Raw genomic sequence first — 21,677 nt, forward strand, 5'->3', positions numbered from 1 at the left:
AGGTGTGGTCTGCTTTTTGGTGTGTTATTTGTGTTCACATTTGTCTTCTTTTTGATTGTAAATCTTTGCTGCACAGGGGAAGTGTCTTTCTTGTCTTCTTACATTCCACAAGACCTAACAAAGACTTTCTAATAAAAATGTGCTGCATGAATCAAATAAAGTAATTAAGAATCAAAACCTAGTGCCTGCCAATGTTTTCCTAGCAATTGATGTGCCGGAAGAGACAAGGGCGAGAATAACACACCATCTTACTGAAACTGACTTGATTCCGTCTCCAACCTTGACCGTGCAGACCCCACTAGATACCGTTGACCAGGGGCAGGGCGGACACGGAGCTCAAACTTGTTTTACCTCAGCGACTCTGAACCCAGGAACCGCTTCAATTTATCCTTCAGGAAGGCGTTGGGGACAAGGTGGCCAGAGGTGCCAGTCGATTGTCTAAATCTCGGCTCTATCCTGCCCCGCCCCGGTGTCCCTTCATCTTGGGAACCTAGAGCAGAACTGGCCAACCGAAAAGCGCGCTGCACCCGCCACCCTGCTTCGTGACCGCGCGGCCCCCTGAGCAGCTCCGCCACCGCATCCCCCTCCTCCCCACTCCCAGGCTCCCCTTTCCTTTGCCCGTGGCCCTCCGCGGCCCCAGCCCCCCCCCCCCCGTGCAGAGTTTTGTGCCCTCCTGGGGCTCCAGCCCCAGGTTCCCATCTTAGCCCCTTGGGCACAGCGTCCCACCATGCTGTCCCCTCTGGGGATCTAGCCCCGAGTTCCTGCACCTGCTCCTGGACAGAAGTGTCCCACGCACCCTAAACCCTTCCAGGGGCTCTATCCCCAGGTTCCTGCACCTGTCCCTGGGCCAGGTTTCCCCCACTGCGTACCCTCCGGGCACCTGCACCCTTGAGGGGACACCCTTAGTACCAGAGATCCATGCGTCCCGCCCCATCTGCAGGTGACAGAGCTTCAGTGTCCTTACGTGAAAAGTAGGGACATAAGATCTACCTTATTGACCCAAAACGTGAAAAGGCGACCTAAAAAGACTGAAGTTCGTGATAAAGTTTATTAGTAATCCTCAAGCTTGTTGGTATTATTATTGTCGTTGTTACTGAGCTATCGTCCGCAGCGACCCAAGGACAGCGTCTACTAGCGCCCGCCCCGCCCCGCCCCAACCTCCGGGCCTAGCGGCTCAGCTTGCGGACCCGCTGGGGACTCCGCCATCCCGCTCTCGGCTGGAGCCCGGTGGCCTACCCGAGCGAGACTTGAGACGCCCGGCGACATGGCAGGCGGCCACCGCCTCCTGCTGGAGAACGCGCGACAAGTGGTGCTGGTGTGCACCCGCGGCGAGCGCTTTCTGGTGGGCGATGCTCTGCGCAGCCTGGCGGTGCTGGAGGGCGCCAGCCTGGTGGTGGACACGTAAGTGGCCGGCGCCCAGGGGGAAGGCTGCTAGCGCCCAGCGCCAGGGCGCGATCATCATGGGCTGCGGCAGCTTGCTGTGTACTTTCAGGGGGAACCGGTTAAAAGCTTTCCTGCAACCTAAAGAGACAGTGGCAATCCTGTCCTTTAGACACCTGGTGTGATCATGTTGGACTGCTTTGGGTTGTCTTCCCTGAAAAAAAAGTGCTCAAACTGAGGGCTCCATTAGAATACATCAGGTCCCCGCCTGGGTTGCTAAAATACCACTGTCCCAACAATCAGAGGGGTTTCATGGCCTCTTCTTGGAGGTGTAGCCAGGGACCACCTTTGTCAGATGGACTGGGGTTCTTTCTTTCTCCTTTCTTTCTTCCTTCCTTCCTTCCTTCCTTCCTTCCTTCCTTCCTTCCTTCCTTCCTTCCTTCCTTCCTTCCTTCCTTCTTTCTTTCTTCTTTTCTTTTCTTTTTTCTTTTTTTTTTTTTTAAGATAGGTTTCTGACTCCACCCTCTATTCCCTGACTTTTTTTCCCCCACTTGTACCCGGGATTGAATCCAGGGGCCATATCCCCAGCTCTTTTTTTATATTTTGAGACAGGATCTAGCTGAGTTGCTCAGGACCTCGCTAACTTGCTGAAGCTGGCTTTGAATTCACAATCCTTCTGTCTCTGCCTCCCAAGTCTCTGGGGTTACAGGGGTATGCCACCACACTCAGCATATTCCCAGACCTTTAAATCAACACCTCTGGGGATGGAGTTCTGAGATCTGAACATTTTAAAAAGCACCTCTCTGATGCCGGTGAGCACACTGAAGTCCAATAACAGGAAGACCAATGACAGTGATTTTGGGTGATAGGGATCAGGATTTGGTCTGATTAAAAGAAGGTATTTTCGGTTATTTTCTCTTAACCTTCTGAATTCTGGGTCAAATGTGAATAAAAGAAAAAAGTTTGGGAGGGTGACCTGGAGTAGGATTGGGGGTTAGATGGGGGTTTGCATCCTATTCCCAAGGTGCTGGCTGTCGAACCAGATGTGGCAAACAGACCTCTGCTTATCTGAGACTGCTCACTATTGCATAAGAGCCCTGATTATAGGAACTTTAGTTTTGTTTTCAATTAATATAGGAATAAAAACAGTGTCATTCTCGAAAATTTGTTAAAATCAGAATTGTACCCTTGCTTGGAAAGTTAAGAAAATATCTACCCCAGGTTGGGAAATAGAGGATCCAATATGATGTCTTGGATTCCAAGACATTCTATATCATGTTCACATCAAAACCATATAAAACAAAAATGAAACAGGAGGCAGTTGGCTTTGGTTTGGGAGTTGGTTTTCTTGATTTGAATCTGCTTTATGGTTAGAATTTGTTGGATTTATTATATTAAAATGCAATTACAGGAATATTAAGAACTTTACTGCTCAAATATGACTGGTACTGGATTGAGTGAATCATTTAGGTAATTGTCTCAAATTTTCACATCATTTCCTTATGCAGAACCTGAGTGTTCAAAGACAACCTGCTTCTTTTTTTGGTGAAGAAAGCAAGCTGGGAGTGACAGTGTGAGGGGAAGAGGGGTATGGAGAGGACTGGAAGAAGTTCCATTTCAAACTCTGGAAATGAATGGGTTTTGATGGTGTGTTCTGATTAGAATGAATCCCACCCAGTGAGATCACCAGCAGTCAATTCCTTCTAGGCTCTAGACAGAGAAAACAAGTCCTGAAAAAAAGAAAACAGTTGGAGGAATTCCAGAAACTTCCCTTTCCTAAAATTATCTCAGTGATTATCTGCCACGAAGCCTAAATTCCACCAGTGGACTCTGTGTGTGTGTGTGTGTGTGTGTGTGTGTGTGTGTGTGTGTGTTGTGGCTAATCTTGAAGAAACTTCTGAAGATGTCAGAAGAGAAGCACCAACTGTCACTTCCTTTACAAATGTCTCCTCCAAAGGCTAAAACCAAGATGGAAATGTCATAATGAACAAAAGAAGTAGGAATGAGAATATAGATTCATCCACAAGGGCCATTTGTGATGGTTCTTCAGAGAGACAAAATAAATTTAAAAAGGAAAAAAGGAAATGTTGAAGCAAAAACCTGATGAGTGCTTTGTCTTCCCTCTTGGAAGCCAGTAAGAGTCAGGTAGATTATGAGTCTAAAAAAAAGCAGGACCTTTTCATTCATTCATCAGACATGTATTGAGTTGTCAGTGCTGAACCTTAGGGGTGCAAAATGGCTGAGACTGGTCCTGCCCTCAAAGAGCCACGTCTACTGAGGGACAAAGTGCAGGAAAAGATCATTGGAATACTGAATGGTAAGCGCAAAGGTAGAGAGGTTTGTGCAGGGTAGGGCTTTTAAGAACTGTGCAGAGGGCCACCTAACTGATGGGAAGGGTGTCATATTTATCTGTAAATTAAGAACAGTTTTTAGGTTTTAGTAATTGAGACAGTCTAAATGTCAATTCTAAAGTTTCACAAAACTCTTGGAGAGCCACTTGAAGCACTGAGCTGCCCCTGCCATCCTCATTATTGTTTTCATGTGAGGACGGTACTGCACGTAGCAGTAGGCTTGCTGATTTGCTTTGCTGCTTTCAGAAGATTCTGTAGAATTTTCCTTTCTAAACTTTGCAAAGTAAGAAGTAAATAAAACAACAGCAACATACCTATTCTATTTTTCCCTTAAAAAATGACCTGTAGGTATATTTATTGTGGAAAAGTGAGAAGTAACAAAGAATCCCAGCACTATGGAAAAAATATGGAAAAAAGTGAAAAAATACAGATGCATGAAAAGAAAAAATGAATCACTCAAATTCAACATTTAGTGAACCAGTATTGACATTTAGGTGCTTCTCCTTTCAGAAGTTTTTCTATTTAGATAGAATTGCATAAACATACATTTTTAATGAAAAGAAATGTACGTATACTGTTTTTTACCCTTGATTTTTTTTGTATGTCACTTAGTAATAAATAGTGAAAGTCTCACCAATAGTTAACACTAATAGGTATCTTTGTCATAGTTAATGTCTACTTAAAACATTTTTAGGAGAATACATTTTTTGTTTCCTTTGATAACTGTCCTTGGACACAGCCTTTGTTCAAACATATATTTTGGAATCTACTGATGAATGAGTAGCCATAGATGGTAGATAATCATGTGATTAGTGTGGTCAGGAAGAGGACCCAGTGCCCTCAAAAGTCTCCTTCCACACAGACTGAGCTGTTAGAGATTTACTTCTTAGGTTTGGCCCTGTTGAAACACAATCCCTCCTAAAGCAGTGTCAGTCATTAACTCTTTCTGCCGGTAGTTTATCAGGTCTTTTGTCCCATGGCTCCTGGTTAGTACAATTTCCTGCCAAATGGGACATGGTTCTGATAGAGAAGGAGAAAAATAGTCCTGAGAGCATTTTCTTTGACCTTTCCCATTCAAGGGTCAAATTCTAACCCTGCTGGTCTTTTCCACCACCAGGTTCACGGCACAGTAGGAAGACTATTGAATTGGGCTAGATGAAAGCTGTTAGTGACAAAGAGTTGTATAACTCAGGATATAAAACCAAATTTCAAATTTTAATTTCTTATTCTATCCTTAAATGTGTCCTCCTCATAACACCCACCATCTCCCCTCTCCCCAGCCCGTTTCATAATAGCTACCTTTTTATCCAGTTTCTGCTCCTCCTCTCTTATATTGTTAGGTTACCCAAACCTCTTCAGTCCCATTTCTGAATCTCTTATCTTCACCTGCTTTTCACGGCACTTTCCACCTCTCAGGATGATAGCCCTGAACATCTATTTTGGAAACACTAATTTGTAGTGAGTAACAAAAAACCAAATTAACAATGACTGAAACAGAATAGAGGTCTATTCTCTGCTACATAGAACTCCAGAAGTAAGACTCAGGGCTAGTTGATGGCAGCACTCTGTGGAGTTGTCAGGATCCATGGCCAGCTTTTTACAGAGACTCCATGATCCAAGATGGCTGCTCCATCTCTAGTTATGGATTTCATTCCAGCCAGTGAGAACAGGGGGTGAAAACAATCCTACTGGCTAGAATGTGGTCACATGGCCACACATGGCTGAAGGGAGCCTGGGAAATGTAGTTTTTATTCTGCGTGGTCCTGGCTTAAGGTTCTAGTACTGTGAGAAAAGGGGACATTGATTTGGAAACAAGCAGCAATCTCTGCTACACGTGGTTTGACTTTCTGTCTTCAGTATAGCTTGAGTCACTTTCCCAAAGACTCAGGTTCAAGAGGGAAGCAAAATAAATGTTAACTGACATCAAGGCATCCAAAAGCATAGTTTAAATAACTAGTCAAATTTATCACAGGATTTCCCCTAAATTTAGTAATATTTCTTGATTTTTCTTCAGTGATGGGTTTATAAAAGCTATTGGTCCTGCTGATGCTATCCAAAGACAGTTTTCTGAAGAAACCTTTGAAGAAAGAATTGACTGCTCTGGGAAATGTATCCTACCAGGTACTTGCCTGTTTTTCACAAAACTCTGAAAGCGTCTTTATCAGTTACTCTGAGAACATAAAGAGGAAGAATGGCAGCTTGTTTTAAACAGGGTCTTACAATAGTATGAAAAAATAATAATGGGTCCATGGACTGAGTTTTTCTTCTTGAATGCCTAGTTGCTTTATAAACATGAGTTCATGAGTTCATGTTGAATCCTTGTGACTACCGTGTGAGGTAGAAGTTATTATCTATGTGTTACAGATTAGAAAACTGGAGGTTAGGGGTGAAATATCTTACCCAAGATTGCAGAACAGGTAAAGGAAGAGCTGGGTATCAAGTCCACTTGTTTATTCCACTTCTTCCCACTCACATGCTGAAGAGAAATCAGCCATGTTGTGTTCAAGTTCCAGAGTAGTTGGAATAATTTTTTAATCCATTGCATAGAGGAGGCAAGCAGGGCTGTCTCTAATGTTATAAATACTCTAAATTTGTATGAAGACCTAGAGACACTGTAGATAATTCACCCCAGTTCACTTTTAACACAAAAAATCAGTTTATTAACTACCATCTATGTTCTCTCTCTAGTATGGTTTCAGGTGATCACCAGAGAGAAATCTCAAAAACTTTGAGTTTGATGCAAACATAGGGGCTTTATATTTAATTTATTTATTTATATAAAACTATATATACATTTTAATAAAATTAATTTATATAAAATTTTTATAGTTTAAAAATGTGTATTGACACATCTGACAGAACCTCTATGTTCTGATTTTTGGGGGCCAGGATACAAAGTCAGGGTGAAATGTCATAAGAAAAAGAAGACCATGATAGGAAACAATCTGGATAGGGACTTTGGATTTAGTCCAATCAGAACCATTTATGAGCTGCTTTAAATATTTGATAACAACACACTTTACTAAAATGAACGGGATGAACAAAAGTTCCAAGTGATTGCTTAAATGTTTTAAAGATAGATTCATCTTTCATATGTTTATTTCTCAAAGTTGCAGCGAGGGTTGAGGGTTGTATTATTGTTCCTTGGTGATACGGTCCTTGGTTTTGCTCAACTAATGATTTGGACAACCTGGTTTAAAATCCTGTTTGCTGAGCATGGACTTACTGAGTAAAGAAGCTGTAGCTCTATATGGTTGAGTTACTTTCTTCCATTAGAACATTCTAGATGAGCCATACAGAGGAAACCTCCCTTACCCCAAGCTGATGGCCACTACCATGTTTCCCTAAGAGCAGCATGGTGCACACTGCCTGCTGTTGAAGTGCCCTCCGCTTTTAACTCTAAGGTGACCTGATTTATTGATTGCAGGTTTGGTGGATGCCCACACACATCCCGTATGGGCTGGTGAAAGAGTCCATGAGTTCGCAATGAAGGTAACTGCAGTGAATAACCGCAAATCCAAATAAAGCACAAAGTCTTTTGTTCTAAAAAGTTCATAGGCTGTCCACCTTTGCTACATGTTATGTCTTTTTAATAGATATTTTTGCTTGGAAAATGGGAAACAAAAGACAACAAAATGTATTTACAGCTGCCCCAAGTCTTTCTATCATGTGTCGAACTGGCAAACACTTGAAGTAGAATAGCATTTGAAAATTTTTAGCCCTGCCATCCTTTTAGAACAAAGGTGAGCAACTTGCCCACTGATTTTTCCTTTCTTTCCCTCCCACCCCCCATTCCAAGTCACTACCTACAGGAGCATTTGAAAGAGCTCCAAGAAACAGTTTGAAAATTACCATTCATTGGGGTCAAATGTGGAAAAGTGCTTGACAAAATAATCACAAAAATAAAATGTACAAAGTTATTCTCTTTTTTTAATAAAAATGAGACTTATTAAGAATTATAAAAGTCTCTGTTAGTTGAATATTAGCCTTAGTCAATTCCAAAATTCTTGATTGGAGCCATTTTCACGTTGTTTGGCAGGGGTGGGCGGGGTGCAGCTAAATGGAATTATTTCAGAAAAAAAAGGAAAAACTTCTTCAGGTATATTCCTTCTTCAACAAACTAAAGCTGTTTTTAAGACCATTTTATTAAATCAAGAATTTCAGAGCCAAAGCAGCCTTGGAGATGCATAGTCCTGGGCTATCATTACATACATGGAGAAAGTTGGGTCCAGAGTAGGGAAGGTGTTTACTGAGGATGGCACAGTCAGATGAAAACTCTGGCCAGGAGATCCAGGCCCACATAGTCTGTGTCCCATGCTCTGTAGGACAGAGTAACTGGAGCCCATGAGACCCCAGGAAGAGCCTCTTTATTTGCTTGAGTGACAAAGGTCAGGCTTCCAAATCTGGTGCCCAAATATTGAGACACAAAAATGGCCCTGGGTCTCTTTAGTGGAGATTTGAAAAATTGTAGTGGGGCTCCCTGAACCCTTGTGCTTTGTTGTCTCAAACCCGCTCAAAGATGTAGAGAGGACTGAGACTTAGCTGGTACACAGTGGGGACCGACTGGATTGATAAAATATTGAAATAGTCCTGCAGCAAAGCATTAATTAATTGCTGCTTCCCTGAGATCCCAACTGCCTACACACCACATCTCCCATCTCTGTCTCTCCAGCACCTTCTTGGGAACCTCTCCCCAGCTCCCTTCAATCTGGCTACTGGCAGATGACAGGGCTTTAGGACAATGCGTGTTTTTTTTTTTTTTTTTTTTTTTTTTTTTTTTTTTTTTAATTTTGGTGCTGGGGATTGAACCCAGGGCCTTGTACATGCAAGGCAAGCATGCTACCAACTGAGCTATATTCCCACCCCAATATGTGTCCTTTCTGATCTGGTCAGTTAGTGCTTGTGCCCTATTACTGCTGTTTGTTTTTTCTTCTTAACTTTTATTTGCAAAAGTGTGACTAACAATAAATATTTTAAAAATTGTATTTATGCACACACACACACACACATAGACAACATAAATTGGCTTTTCTATTGAAATTTTCAAGTTATAAATTTATTTTGTAAGATGAGGAATTATGGTAAAAATACTAGCAACATCCATAGTTTTTTTTTCTTTTTAAAATTTATTTACTTGTTCTAATTAGGCATGCATGACAGCAGAATGCATTTCAATTCATTGTACACAAATGGAGCACAACTTTAGATTTCTCTGATTGTACACAATGCAGTGTCCCAACATATGTGTAGTCATACATGTACCTAGGGTAATGATGTCCATCTCATTCCACCATCTTTCCTGCCCCCCTGCATCCTCCCCACCCTCCCTTCCTTTTGCCCAGTCAAAGTTCCTCCATTTTCCCATGACTCCCCACTCCGCGTTTTGGATCAGCAGCCACTTGTCTGAGAGAACTTTTGAAGATTTTGTTTTTTGGGGATTGGCTTACTTCACTTAGCATGATATACTCCAACTCCATCCATCTACCTGAAAATGCCATAACTTTACTCTCTTTTAATGCTGATTAATATTCCATTGTGTATATATAACACAATTTCTTTATCTATTCACCTATTGAAGGGCATCTAGGTTGGTTCCACAGTTTAGCTATTGTGAATTGAGCTGCTACAAACATTGATGCGGCTGCATCACTAATAACATGCTGATTTTAGGTCCTTTGTGTAAAGACTGGAGGAGTGGGATAGTTGGGTCAAATGGTGGTTCCATTCCAAGTTTTCTAAGGAATCTCCATACTGCATTCCAGAGTGTTTGCACCAATTTGCAGTGCCACCAGCAACGTATGAGTGCACCTTTCCCCCCACATCCTCATCAACACTTATCATTGCTTGTATTCTTGATAATTGCCATTCTGTCTGGAGTGAGATGAAATCTTAGGATTAGTTTTGATTTACATTTCTCTAATTACTAGAGAAGTTGCACATTTTTCAAATATTTGTTCTTCAATGGTATATCTTCTTCTGAGAAAGTGACTGTTGGGTTCCTTAGCCCAGTTATTGATTGGGTTATAATATCCCCCATGGAGGTAGGTTCTATGCCTTGTCTGCAACCTCCTCTGACCGAGCGGTGTGTTCAGTTGGCAGGAGCCACATACATGGATATTCACCAGGCTGGAGGCGGGATCAACTTCACGGTGGAGCGCACTCGCGAAGCCTCGGAGGAGGAGCTATTCGGCTCTTTCCAGCAGCGGCTTCAGTGCATGATGAGGGCTGGCACCACGCTGGTGGAGTGCAAGAGTGGATACGGCCTCAACCTGGAGACCGAGCTCAAGATGCTGCGCGTGATCGAGCGCGCCCGGCGAGAGGGGCGCATCGGCATCTCCGCCACTTACTGCGGGGCTCACTCAGTGCCCAAGTAATCTCAGCGGGTGGGATCAGGGTGTAACTCAGATAGTGGGAATGAAGCGGAGACTGCGTTCCCCAAGGATGGAGGTGCATCAGTACTTTAGCTCTTGCAAGGAGATAAGGCTTTGGAAAGATGTTCTGCTTCTATGACCAGACATTTAGGACAGGTGGTTTGAGGATGGAGCTACATTCAGTTCTATCAGTTTCATCCGTGTTGGAATAACATGAGTCGTTTCAAGCTCTTTTGATATGCAAAAAGAAATGACCCTTTGTAGTCTTTTGAGACTATAGATGCTAATGTGAATAATTTTATCTGATAAACGAATTCACATAAAGCAGTAAAGTAGCATAAAAGTAGAGGTTAATAGTAAGATCTTATAGAGATCAAACCTTGTAGTCTAGATGACTCAGAGAACTGCCCCCCCCCACCATTAGAAGAATTTAAAAAAAAATTAACATTAAGTTATAAATATTCCAGGGATCTTTGTTGTAAGTTTTAGCATTTATATTTCTGAAATTGTTAAAACTTTAAACTTCACTGAGATATTTTTACACAGCCTGTCTATGGAAAACAGTAGATTTTTCCCCGCAAATGAAATAGAAAGTGTATGAGAGTCTGTCGTCCCTGCATACACACAGAAAAAGCCATGTGGTATGGCAAAGTCTCAGACTTTAGAGTGATAAAACTTGAGTTTAAATCTAGCTTATCTGAGTGACTTTGAGGATGTGACAGCTTTTGGAACGCGAATTACATGTCTGTACACAGAGCTCATAACACCCTATTCCTTAGGATTGTCTTGAGAAGTAGAAATTATTTATGTAAGCGCTCATCTCCTCATCATCGACCTCTATCCACCCTCTGTATGTATATATATTTTATTGTATTTTGTACAAAAATATATATACATACAGATACATATATTTGCCCATGGTAATCTCATTTTCTTCCATCAGAGGAAAAACTGCCAAGGAAGCTGCTGATGACATCATCAAGAACCATCTCCCGAAGCTGAAGGCACTTGGCAGAGATGGGGAAATGCGTGTTGACAATATAGACGTGTTCTGTGAGAAGGGCGTCTTTGATCTGGATTCTACCAGAAGGATTCTTCAAAGTGGAAAAGAGATGGGGTTACAGATTAACTTCCATGGGGATGAGCTGCACCCAGTGAAGGCTGCTGAGGTATGGCTGACCTTTGGCACATCCTTGTCAATATGCGTTCTTGCACATTCCTGCCATGGAAAACCTAATCCATCTGTTCAGAGTCGCCTTCTGAAAAGATAGAGAGTGGGGAAATTTGTTTGAACAATGTGCAGATTGGTCTGGTTGGGCCTGGAAAAAACCCTGACCTCTACTGAAAAACTTACTTTTTTTTTTTTTCTTCTGCAGATCATTTACTTCTTTTCTTTTGGATGCTGGGGGTTGAACCCAGGACCACACTCACGCTAAGCACATGCCTTACCACTGAGCTACATCCCCAGCCTGATCATTTACTTTTATTATTATTGGCTGGTGGTACTCGTAGAGAAAGAAGTATCTCTGTGATCTCAGTTATTAAACTCACAACATATTTTGGTTGGCACACAAAGCCACACTGGCACAGTACAGTAATTTCACATGTAGCTTCTAGAATCTTCTTGGGGGCAGCATCTGGATCAATGTTGGTGGAGTACACCATGAACAGTCACAGGGTGGTTTCAAATCTACCTGTCTTGCCCAGGTTGAGTTATTCATTCTTTCAACCTGTGTGCTGGGCACTATTCAAGGTGTGACGAATTCAGTAGTGATTAGGACTGTCCCTACAACTGTGAGTCTAGACATCTCTCTTCTAAGCTCTAGAGCTTAAAAACAACTGCTCTGGGTACATAAATACAGCTGCAGACATTCCACCTGCATCTCAAGCACAGCATGGCCAACCAGATGTCTTAATATCACTTCCAGCCTTGTCGTGTGCTTTCTGCCCCAGTGGACAAACCACCTTCAGCTCCCACATGGATTCCTCAATAACTGTCCTCTTGGCCTCCAATCTAGCATCCACCTTAATCCCTTCCCTTAACCCATTCCCTCAATGCAGTTTAACCTTCCCCTCCATCCTTCCCCTCCATTGCTTAGACCACATAAAGGATGAACGTGGTTCGAATTAGAACAAATTCCAAACACAGTGTGTGGCTTACCAGGATCTGACCCTTCCTTACCTCTCTACCTCCTTCCTCCTTTCTCTCCATCCAGCCTCTCTGTCATGAACCAGCCACAAAAATCTACTCTCAATACCCCATGCCTTTGTACATACTGTTCCTTTCATCTGAAGTCCCCTTTCCCTGACTAGTCCTAACTCCTGTGTTTTATCTTAGCTACTTTTCTGGGACTTCTTCCTAGCCCTCTCTAAGACTAGGTTATGGCCTCTCCCAGTCCTTATCCCACTGGGTTAAAATCGCCTCTGGACTATAATAGCACCCTGAGGGTTGCACCCGATCCTCGCCCAATCCTGGAGGTCAGCACAGCGCCCAGAGTACAGATGGCCTTTCATAAATCAATACTTGTTGAAATTTTGTTGAATGAACGCAAACTGGATGGTCACCAAGATACTGCTAGATTAAATCAATAGAAGTCAATACCCATAACCGGCAAATCGAGTTTAGAAGAGTGAGGGTGGGTCCAAGGTCAAGAAGAAACTTCCCCTGGGGAACATAATCAGTCCTGTGGATCACCACACTCCCCAGAGCCCCATTTCAAAACTTCTTAGGCCAGAGCAAGCTGCCTGAAGAGGGGTCAGCTCTTCCCTGTCCTGGATGTGGCAATACAGCTTCCCTAGGCCACATCAATGTCAGCCTACTCTCCTTTCCATGTCACCTGTTAGCGGGGCTCTTGTGTGTGCAAACTCACTGGTTGGGAATATGGACATGAAGATATTCAGCCGAGAGGATCTTTAAAGCAATGCTTCCACCGTCATCAGAGCCTCCCTTCTTCTTTGTGTGCTTCTAATAATCTAGCTCCAGCTTCTCACCTGGAGGGAAATCAAGTTCAAGTTGATGTCTCAAATCATTGATATAATTCCACATTTTTGAAGTGTATTCTCCTAACTGGTATGTTTCGCAGAGTGCAATGACATTCCCCAAACACACATCTCTGTTGTCTTTTTATGATGCTATGATAATTATAATTTATTTCCTTCTGTTCTGTAAGCTTCGTAAAAATTTCATTTTCAGAACTGTCTGAAAGCATTTTTGTTTAAAACTAGTTTTAAAAGTAGTACCTAGCAACTGGGCATAGTGGCACACACCTTTGATTTCAGCAACTGGGGAGGCTGAGGCAGGAGGATTAAAAATTTGAGGCCAGCCTCAGCAACTTAGGGACATCCTGTCTCAAAAACGAAAAATAGAAAGGGGTGAGATGTGACTCAGTGATGAAGTGCCCCTGGGTTCAATCTCTGGTACCAAAAGGGGAAAAAAAAAGTAGCACCCAGCTAATTTTCAAATATATGTCAATTATAAACCATGTGTCCATTGTGGGGCTTGTGCTTATTAAAAGATGGAGTTGACAAGAAATCTTACTAATATTGTTTTCTTTTTGTAGGAAAATCGGTTTCAGGGTGCTGTACGGCTTTGTTGTTGCTGCTGTTTGTTAAACCTTTTCCTCTCTGCCCATCCTGCTTAGCTTGGAGCTGAACTGGGAGCCCAGGCAATCAGCCACCTGGAAGAAGTGAGTGATGCAGGCATCGCTGCCATGGCAACGGCCAGGTGTGCCGCGGTCCTTCTGCCCACCACGGCGTACATGCTGAGGTGAGAAGACCGGTGCTCACCCCGACACGCAGGCCAGCTGTGGGGACATAGACTTCTAAGGAGCCTAAATTTTATGCCATGGCCCCTACAAATCCTGAGAAATGCAAATGATGGAAACTAGCTCAGGAAGATGCCAATTCTGGATAAATGTTCTTAAATTAATTACCCTCCGGAAGGAGCTTAGCCCAGATTGCCTTTGAATGGTGAGATTATTGAGGAAGGTGACGCTTTCTTTTTCCTTTCTTCCCCCTGGGTTTCAGAAATTTCCAATTTAAAATATCAGTATGTATTACTTTTATCATCAGAAAATAATGAAACAGCAGTGCTGGAGCTCAATGGTAGAGCACTTGCCTAGCATGTGTAAGGCCCTGGGATTATGCCTATAATCCCAGCGGCTCGGGAGGCAGATGCAGGAGAACCGCAAGTTAACAGCCAGCCTCAGCAATTTAGCAAGGCCCTAAGCAATTTAGCAAGACCCTGCCTCAAAATTAAAAAAAAAATTTTGGGGATGCAGCTTAGTGTTTAAGCACCCCCTGGGTTCAATCCCTGGTACCAAAAAAGAAGATAATGAAACAGGTTCTATAATTTTAAGAACAGGCATAAGATCTTAGGGATATTCATTCAACAAGACCCAGAATCTGAATGAGATGTTTTCTAAATGGAAGCTGATAGTCCCATGATTGAGTACCAGAATCCTCAGGACCCCTGGGAGTGGGAAGATGAGGACACATGTGAATTAAACTTTGTAAAAACTTCCCAGAGATTTTGCTGTGGGCCCTCTATGAATTGAATATTCCTTGCCCACTGCTCTAGTTCTGCTGAACATGAGATCTGAGGTCCTTTGACCCTTTCCATGGTACCTCTTCCGTGATAGCTCCCAAGTCAGTGGTTTGGAAAGCCAGCATTCAAGAGTCAGTTTATTAGCTGGATGTGGCGGCACACACCTGTAATCCCAGAGGCTCGGGAGGCTGAGGCAGGAGGAGTGAGAGTTCAAAGCCAGTCTCAACAAAAGCAAGGCGCTAAGCAACTCAGTGAGAGAGTTGCGCCTAGCCTGAGCTCCTTCTTGATTCTCTCTCTCTCTCTCTCTCTCTCTCTCTCTCTCTCTCTTTAATGTATATATTTTTAGTTGTAGGAGGGAACAATACCTTTATTTTATTTTTATGTGGTGCTGAAGATCGAACCCAGTGCCTCACACATGCCAGGTGAATGCTCTACCACTGAACCACAGCCCAGCCCTTGATTCTCATTTTGACAACAACCATTACCTAGTGCCACTGAACAGCTTCCTTTCACTGCGTATTTTGTGAATATTTGCATACAATATTTATTCAGGAAACACCTTCATTTTTAATGGAGCTCCTTTAATACTTTAAGAGGCTCACTCCCCTCCCCCTAGTAGTTCTAGGAGGGAAGAGACCACCGGAATGACCTCCAGGGAAGTTCAAAGCTACAGTCATCCCCCTGATCTGCAATTTTGCCTTCTGAGATTTGCTTACCCCTGGTCAACTGTGTTCTGAAAATATCCAGTGAAAAAAATCCCAGAGAGAACCAAGTTTTAGTTTTAAATAATTTTTATCACAGAATTTCGTTATGATTGTTCTAGTCAGTTATTGTTGTTCATCTCTTACTGCACCTAATTTATGAATTCAACTTTGTCATAGGTAGGTATATATAGGAAATGCACAGTATATATTGGGATTTGGTACTATCTGAGATCCCAGGCAACCACTCGGGTTCTCAGACTGGATCAGGGAGAGGCCGACTACCTTTCCTTGTACCCACCTCTGCTTCACTGACATGTTGTTGTTGGGGAACATTTTCAGTGATCCTACAAGTTATCAGCCCAGACTGGAAATACTTCAAGGACAGGAGTCGTCTCTGCACTTCTCATAATTTATTAATTTACACACCAACTTGTGTGCTGAGGCCTGCTGGCTGCCAGGCACTATTCTAGGCATTGGGGATGCAACAATAAATGCCAAAGTCCTCATCCTGAAGGAGGTTGCCTTCCAATGGGAGGAGACAAAGTACTGAGGACAAATGAAAATATAAAACCTTGGGCGATGCAAAGTGCTATGAAAAAGTCAAAGTCAGGTAGATGAATAGGGAGTGCTGGTGGGGAGGGGGCTGTGATGTGAGGTTGGGCTGTGATGTTCTTATGTAGGTCAGGAAAAGGCTTTTTTTTTTTTTTAATACTAGGGATTGAACTCAGGGGCACTCGACCATAGAGCCACATCTCCAGCCCTATTTTTTGTATTTTACTTAGAGACAGGGTCTCACTGAGTTGTTTAGCGCCTTGCCATTGCTGAGGCTGGCTTTAAACTTGGGATCCTCCTGCCTCAGCCTCCTGAGCTGCTGGGATTATAGGCATGCATCACTGCACCTAGCAGGAAAAGACTTCTGGATGAGGAATGTTCCAGCACAGATCTAGAAGTGATGGAGTGAGCCGTGTCTGGAGGGGCAGGATTGTTTAGGAGAGTGTTCTGGACCCCAACAGATGGCCAGTGAAAGGTGGAAGAGCACTGAATGTTCTGGGAGCAAGAGTGAGGCCTGAGAGGCCCGAGCAAGGAGAAGGCAGTAGCTGAGGGCAGAAGGAAGGGCAGACTTGATCAGCTTTGAGTCCTGGGGAGCCTGTAAGTCCACGGGAGGCCACTGGAGCATTTTTCAAAAACTCAGTGACATGACCTGACTTATTTTTCCAAAAGCTTCCTCTTTCTGCTCTAAGGAGAATAGATAGGGTTTTCCTGGAAGCAGGAAAACCTGTTAGGATGGTCTTACAAATATCCTGGCAAGAGGGGAAGGTGACTTGGATCCATGCTGGTAGCAGGGGGTCTGCATATTATTTGGAATCTGGATATATTTTTAAGGCAGAGCCAGCAAGATTTTTCTGATGAATTGCCCTGTGAGAAAAAAAAATTAAAAATAGAACTCAAGGATGACTAAGGTGCCACCCAGCACATGCTAACTGGATGCTTTCTGAATGGCTGGCTGCATCTATGACCCACCATGTTTCACTGGGCACCATACATGAGATGGTACTCTTTCCATTGAAACTACCAAGAAGTGCCTGTATTTGGGGGAAGGAAACAAAAGATTAATGCAACAAAAACACAATAATGAAAAATTAATGAATGCCTCCAGCAAGTCTATTGAGCAGCTGTTTGTGCCAGACACTGTACCGGTGCCGGGGGTGCATTGATGAATAAACGGATAGATGGTCTGGGCCTTTAGGAACTTGAGTCTAATGCACAAATTCTGGTAAATGCAAACAGACCTGGGAGAGTTCTATTGTTTTGGCTGGAGTAAGGGATGTCGGGGAGAATGAGCAGCGAAGGGTGAGACGTGGACTGGGTTTAGATGACCACATCTTAGGCATTTTAGACGAGGAGAATGGCAAACTCAGGTATGTCCAAACAGGGAACTCTGGTGTTTGGGGTGCAGCATCAGGTAGGGTAGTGATGAGAAATGAGTCCCTGAGAGAAGGTTGGGCTCAGCTTTTGGAAGGTCTCAAATGCCAAACTTAGGTGGACTTTATAACTATTTGGGGGCATGGCTATAAACTTACTCTTTGCCACATTCAGAACACTCCTTGAACATCACAGCATCCTTCATCCAAGCAAACATATTAAGTAAAAGCAAGGCTAGGTCCTGCAACAAACAAATCAACCATTAAAAGAAAAAAATAAAATAAAATAAACTAGTCCTTTCTGCCCATGGTTCTTGGCCTCTGCTAGACTTGCCAGCTGTAGGGGTAGATGCAATAGTCTAAATAGTCTAAATAGTTGTATGTAACAATCAGTAAGCAGTACTGTTCCATCGAGGCTAAGGACCAGTCCAGGCGTTATCATGAAGCAACAGCAAGCAGTCTAGTCCTGTAAGGGCTAACTGAGGTGTGTAGGGTGCCGTGGAAGGCCAGAGAAGGTGGTAGCCAAAAGGGATGGTTGGGAAGCCTTCCCAGAGGGGGTAGCCTAGGCCTCCACCACGGGCTACAAAGACTGATGACTCAACACAAATGATCTACTCACCCATGCCCCATCAACAGATTGCAACAAAGCCCAGCAGAGTTTCTAAAAAGCTGCATTTCTAGGAGGACCCTGTCCCTCCCTTCCTTGCAGTGCCTGCCTGTGAAAGCTTAAGGCTGCAAGGAGAAAGTACTCTTTGTTCCAGCCCCAAATCTGTTGATAGGCAGATAGCCCCCCACACACACCTTCTTAGCAGTTACTTTTAAAAGCTTGTGATTTTAAGTTCTTTCTCTGCCTCTTTGAGATGTAAATCTTCTGCAACCCAGAACTGTCTTCTCTAAGGACCTGAGAGGTCCTCTTTGACAGGCAAATCGTTCAAGCAGAAAACTTTCACTGGGTTCCCAAGGCTGGGGCCTCTTGCTCTAACTTAGGCCCCTGCCTCCCGCCTAAAGGTACAGGTTTGAATCCCCTCCAGATAAGCACCAATTAAGGAACCCGGAGCTCACAGACCAACCCCAAGCCCCCAGTGTTTTGCAAATTATCACTTCCCAGACAGTTTGAGCAACTGCTGCTTTTTCATTTCTGCTCCCTAAATCTCTCTCTAAAACACCCAGTTACCTTTTCACAAGTGGAAGTTGGTCCCATGCCTATTGTACTCTTCCTTATTGCAATAGTTATTATTGAATCCAGTCTCATCACTTTAACTAGTATCTGGTCTGTTTATTTTTGACATAAGTTTTGAGTTAGATCCTGAAGAAGGTAGACTCTTGCCAAGGAGATCTAGGAGATGCCTAATCCAGAAAGAAACACAAACATTTCACACATTAAATTCTTTAAATAGGTCCTACCCAAAAAACTTTTAAATAGGTCCTACCAAAAAAAAAAAATAAATAGATATAGATATAGATAGATAGATAAATATAGATAGATAGGAAGGGCAAATGGAAATTAATAAAAAGTAGCATTATGCTAACCTCATTAGTTGTTTAATTTGAAAGTAACAAAAAGTTTATCAGATTTTATTAGAAAATTTTTATTAGTTTATTGAAAATCATTTGTTTTGTAAATGATATTTTTCTCCCTTAGCAACAATCTCTGAAGATGCATACAAAGATTGACAAAATAAATGACCAAATGACCACAAATTAAATAATAGCCGAGTAATTCCAAAAGCAGAACGAGAAAACCAAGAGTCCTAGAGTGCTGCTTCACCCCACCACTGATCATGTAACTTGGAATTTCTGTTTCTTCTTCCAGACCACAGTGGGGTTGACGGTCTCAAGTTCTCTTCCATTCTAAACATCTGTTTTGTGAAAGTTCCAACTCTGGAGACTGACCTCCTTTTCTTGTTCCCCTTAGACTGAAGCAGCCTCGAGCCAGGAAGATGGTAGATGAAGGGGTGATAGTTGCCCTGGGCAGTGATTTCAATCCGAATGCATATTGTTTTTCAATGGTAATTATTTTTTCATGTGTTTTTCTGAGCACAGTCTCTAGCAAGCATATAAATAATTCAAAAATATTTCACCATCTGTTGAAATGTATAAAAGTTATGAAAATATTTCCCTGTAAAACAAGAAAGTGTAGACAGTAGAATAATTGGATTTCCCTGCACCACATGAGTGCCTCCAGGCCTGAAGAGAAGAGAGAAATTTCTATTTGCATTATTTTCTGATTCAGCCTTGAGCATTATGGTTTTACATTAACCAATTTTCCTTCTCTGGAGCAGAGCAGAAACTCAAAATGGTTTTAATTATTAAGTATGAATGGAAAATTCATCTTCTACAGAGGGTCTTGAAGAGTTGTAAATGAATATTAAAAACACAATTCTTTTTCTTTTTTTTTTTTGTATTGGGGATTGAACTCAGGGGCACTTGACCACTGAGCCATATCCCAGACCTATTTTGTATTTTATTTAGAGACAGGGTCTCGCTGAGTTGCTTAGCACCTCACTTTTGCTGAGGCTGACTTTGAACCTTCGATCCTCCTGCTTCAGCCTCCAGAGCTTCTGGGATTACAGGGGTGCGCCACTGTACCCGGCTAAATGATTCTTAATAATAAAGAATATTTTCCTAAAGCATAATAACCTTTATGTGTACATTTAGATTTTCCCATAGTAATCCAGCAAGTCCCACCTATATATTGCAAGGTTGTGGGTGCAAGGTTGTGGGTGCGGGATCAAGCCCAGGGCATTTATTTGCTGAGCACAAACCCTGCCACTGAGCCACATCCTCAGCCTAGACAGTAATCTACATTTACTTGTTGTGCTGTGTGTCCTGAGAACACTATCTTGTCACTTTCCTTCAATACTTTCTTGTCCTGCCTTAGCCAATGGTCATGCATCTGGCCTGTGTGAACATGAGAATGTCCATGTCGGAGGCCTTGGCTGCTGCCACCATCAATGCGGCTTATGCACTGGGAAAATCTCATACACATGGATCTTTGGAAGTTGGCAAACAGGGAGACCTCATTATCATCAATTCATCCCGGTGAGTGTTCTCAACTGGGCTATTTTATTTTATGCCCACTGCAGATGCAGATGAGGTTTGAATTCTGTTTGTAGTAGTTATTAGTATCAGGCTCTGTTCTAGACTCAGACACAACCCACTCCTCTCTCTCTTCACCTGTTTCCAACCAGAACATCTGCCTCCCTGGGACAAGCCTCAGCGTTGACTGAGTTTTCCGGTCTCGTCATCTGTCTCGTATGTTTTATGGATTTCAAGGTCTTGCTCTGTTTACTTGGACTGTGGACTTGGAGTGTCCTCTGGCCTGTGTTTTTGTTTTTCTGCTTGGTTCCTGACCTTCTGCTTGCTCCCAGCTCCAGCTTGTCATCCTGGTTCTGACTTTTGAGATCTATTTCATTCCCAAATCTCCCACGCATCTGCTACTGCTTGGGCCTCCACTGTGACAATTTGGGTCTTATTGTTCTAAATCCAAAATGTTGTACATGTGCTTGACCTTCATGTGCTGATCACAGCCCTTGGACCCCATATTCAACAGAGGAGAATGGCTGTACAGTTCTACCCTTTATGGTAGGAATTCACTCCTTCCATTAAAAATAATGAGTGGTAATTCATGTTACCATTTGTGCATCATGTAAGGAAGAAAATATTATAAGATCAAGTTCTTAAATGACATTATTAAACAATACTTTATTTATTATAGACTAGTTAGATAGTTACCACTTTTTTTAAAAAGCTCAAGTAACAATGGACTTGGTGTAAATCAAGTTTTTAAATGCATTTGCAGATCATGTACAGTGATGATTTTGACTTGTATCCATTGGAAAAAAAATGTTTGATTTCTTTCTAGATGGGAGCATTTGATTTACCAGTTTGGAGGCCATCATGAATTAATTGAATATGTTATAACTAAAGGAAAAGTCATCTACAAAAAATGATAATCTGGAAGGAAAGAGAAGACACTTCCACTGTGTCAAATCAGTCAATTCATCTGTAAGAGATGGTACCTTAGTGGTTGACCAGAATCATGTCATTTAAACCTAAATATACTTCATTGTATTATTAATTCACTTGAAAAACCCAAGGAATTGATTTGAATCAAGGGACATGTAAAAAGGTAAACCTATGGTGCTGATAATCTGAAATCATTAAATGGTCTCACAAACATTGGTTTTAAAATTCTGAAGATTGGGGCAGGGGTTGTGGCTGAGTGGTAGTGCACTTGTCTGTCATGTGTGAGGCACTGGGTTCGATCCTCCGCACCACATATAAATAAATAAATAAATAAATAAATAAATAAATAAATAAATAAATAAATAAAAGGTATTGTGTCCATCTACAACTAAAATGTATTTTTAAAAATATTCTGAAGATTAATATAGTGGGGG

At 42.4% G+C, this 21,677-nt stretch overlaps 1 protein-coding gene across 1 annotated transcript; it reads left to right on the top strand.

Moving 5' to 3' along the window:
* Positions 1-1,264: 1,264 nt before the first annotated feature.
* Positions 1,265-21,235, top strand: AMDHD1 (amidohydrolase domain containing 1; the record flags this gene model as incomplete). Its single annotated transcript, XM_081309377.1, has 9 exons — positions 1,265-1,401; positions 5,746-5,852; positions 7,159-7,223; positions 9,824-10,101; positions 11,046-11,271; positions 13,744-13,868; positions 19,190-19,283; positions 20,156-20,316; positions 21,140-21,235. The coding sequence occupies 9 exons, from the start codon at positions 1,265-1,267 to the stop codon at positions 21,225-21,227; spliced, it is 1,281 nt and encodes a 426-aa protein (XP_081165503.1). The 3' UTR covers positions 21,228-21,235.
* Between the last annotated feature and the right edge of the window lie 442 nt (positions 21,236-21,677).

Source organism: Spermophilus citellus, assembly GCF_964194105.1.
Source record: "Spermophilus citellus genome assembly, chromosome: 10".
NCBI classification, from domain to species: Eukaryota; Metazoa; Chordata; class Mammalia; order Rodentia; family Sciuridae; genus Spermophilus; species Spermophilus citellus.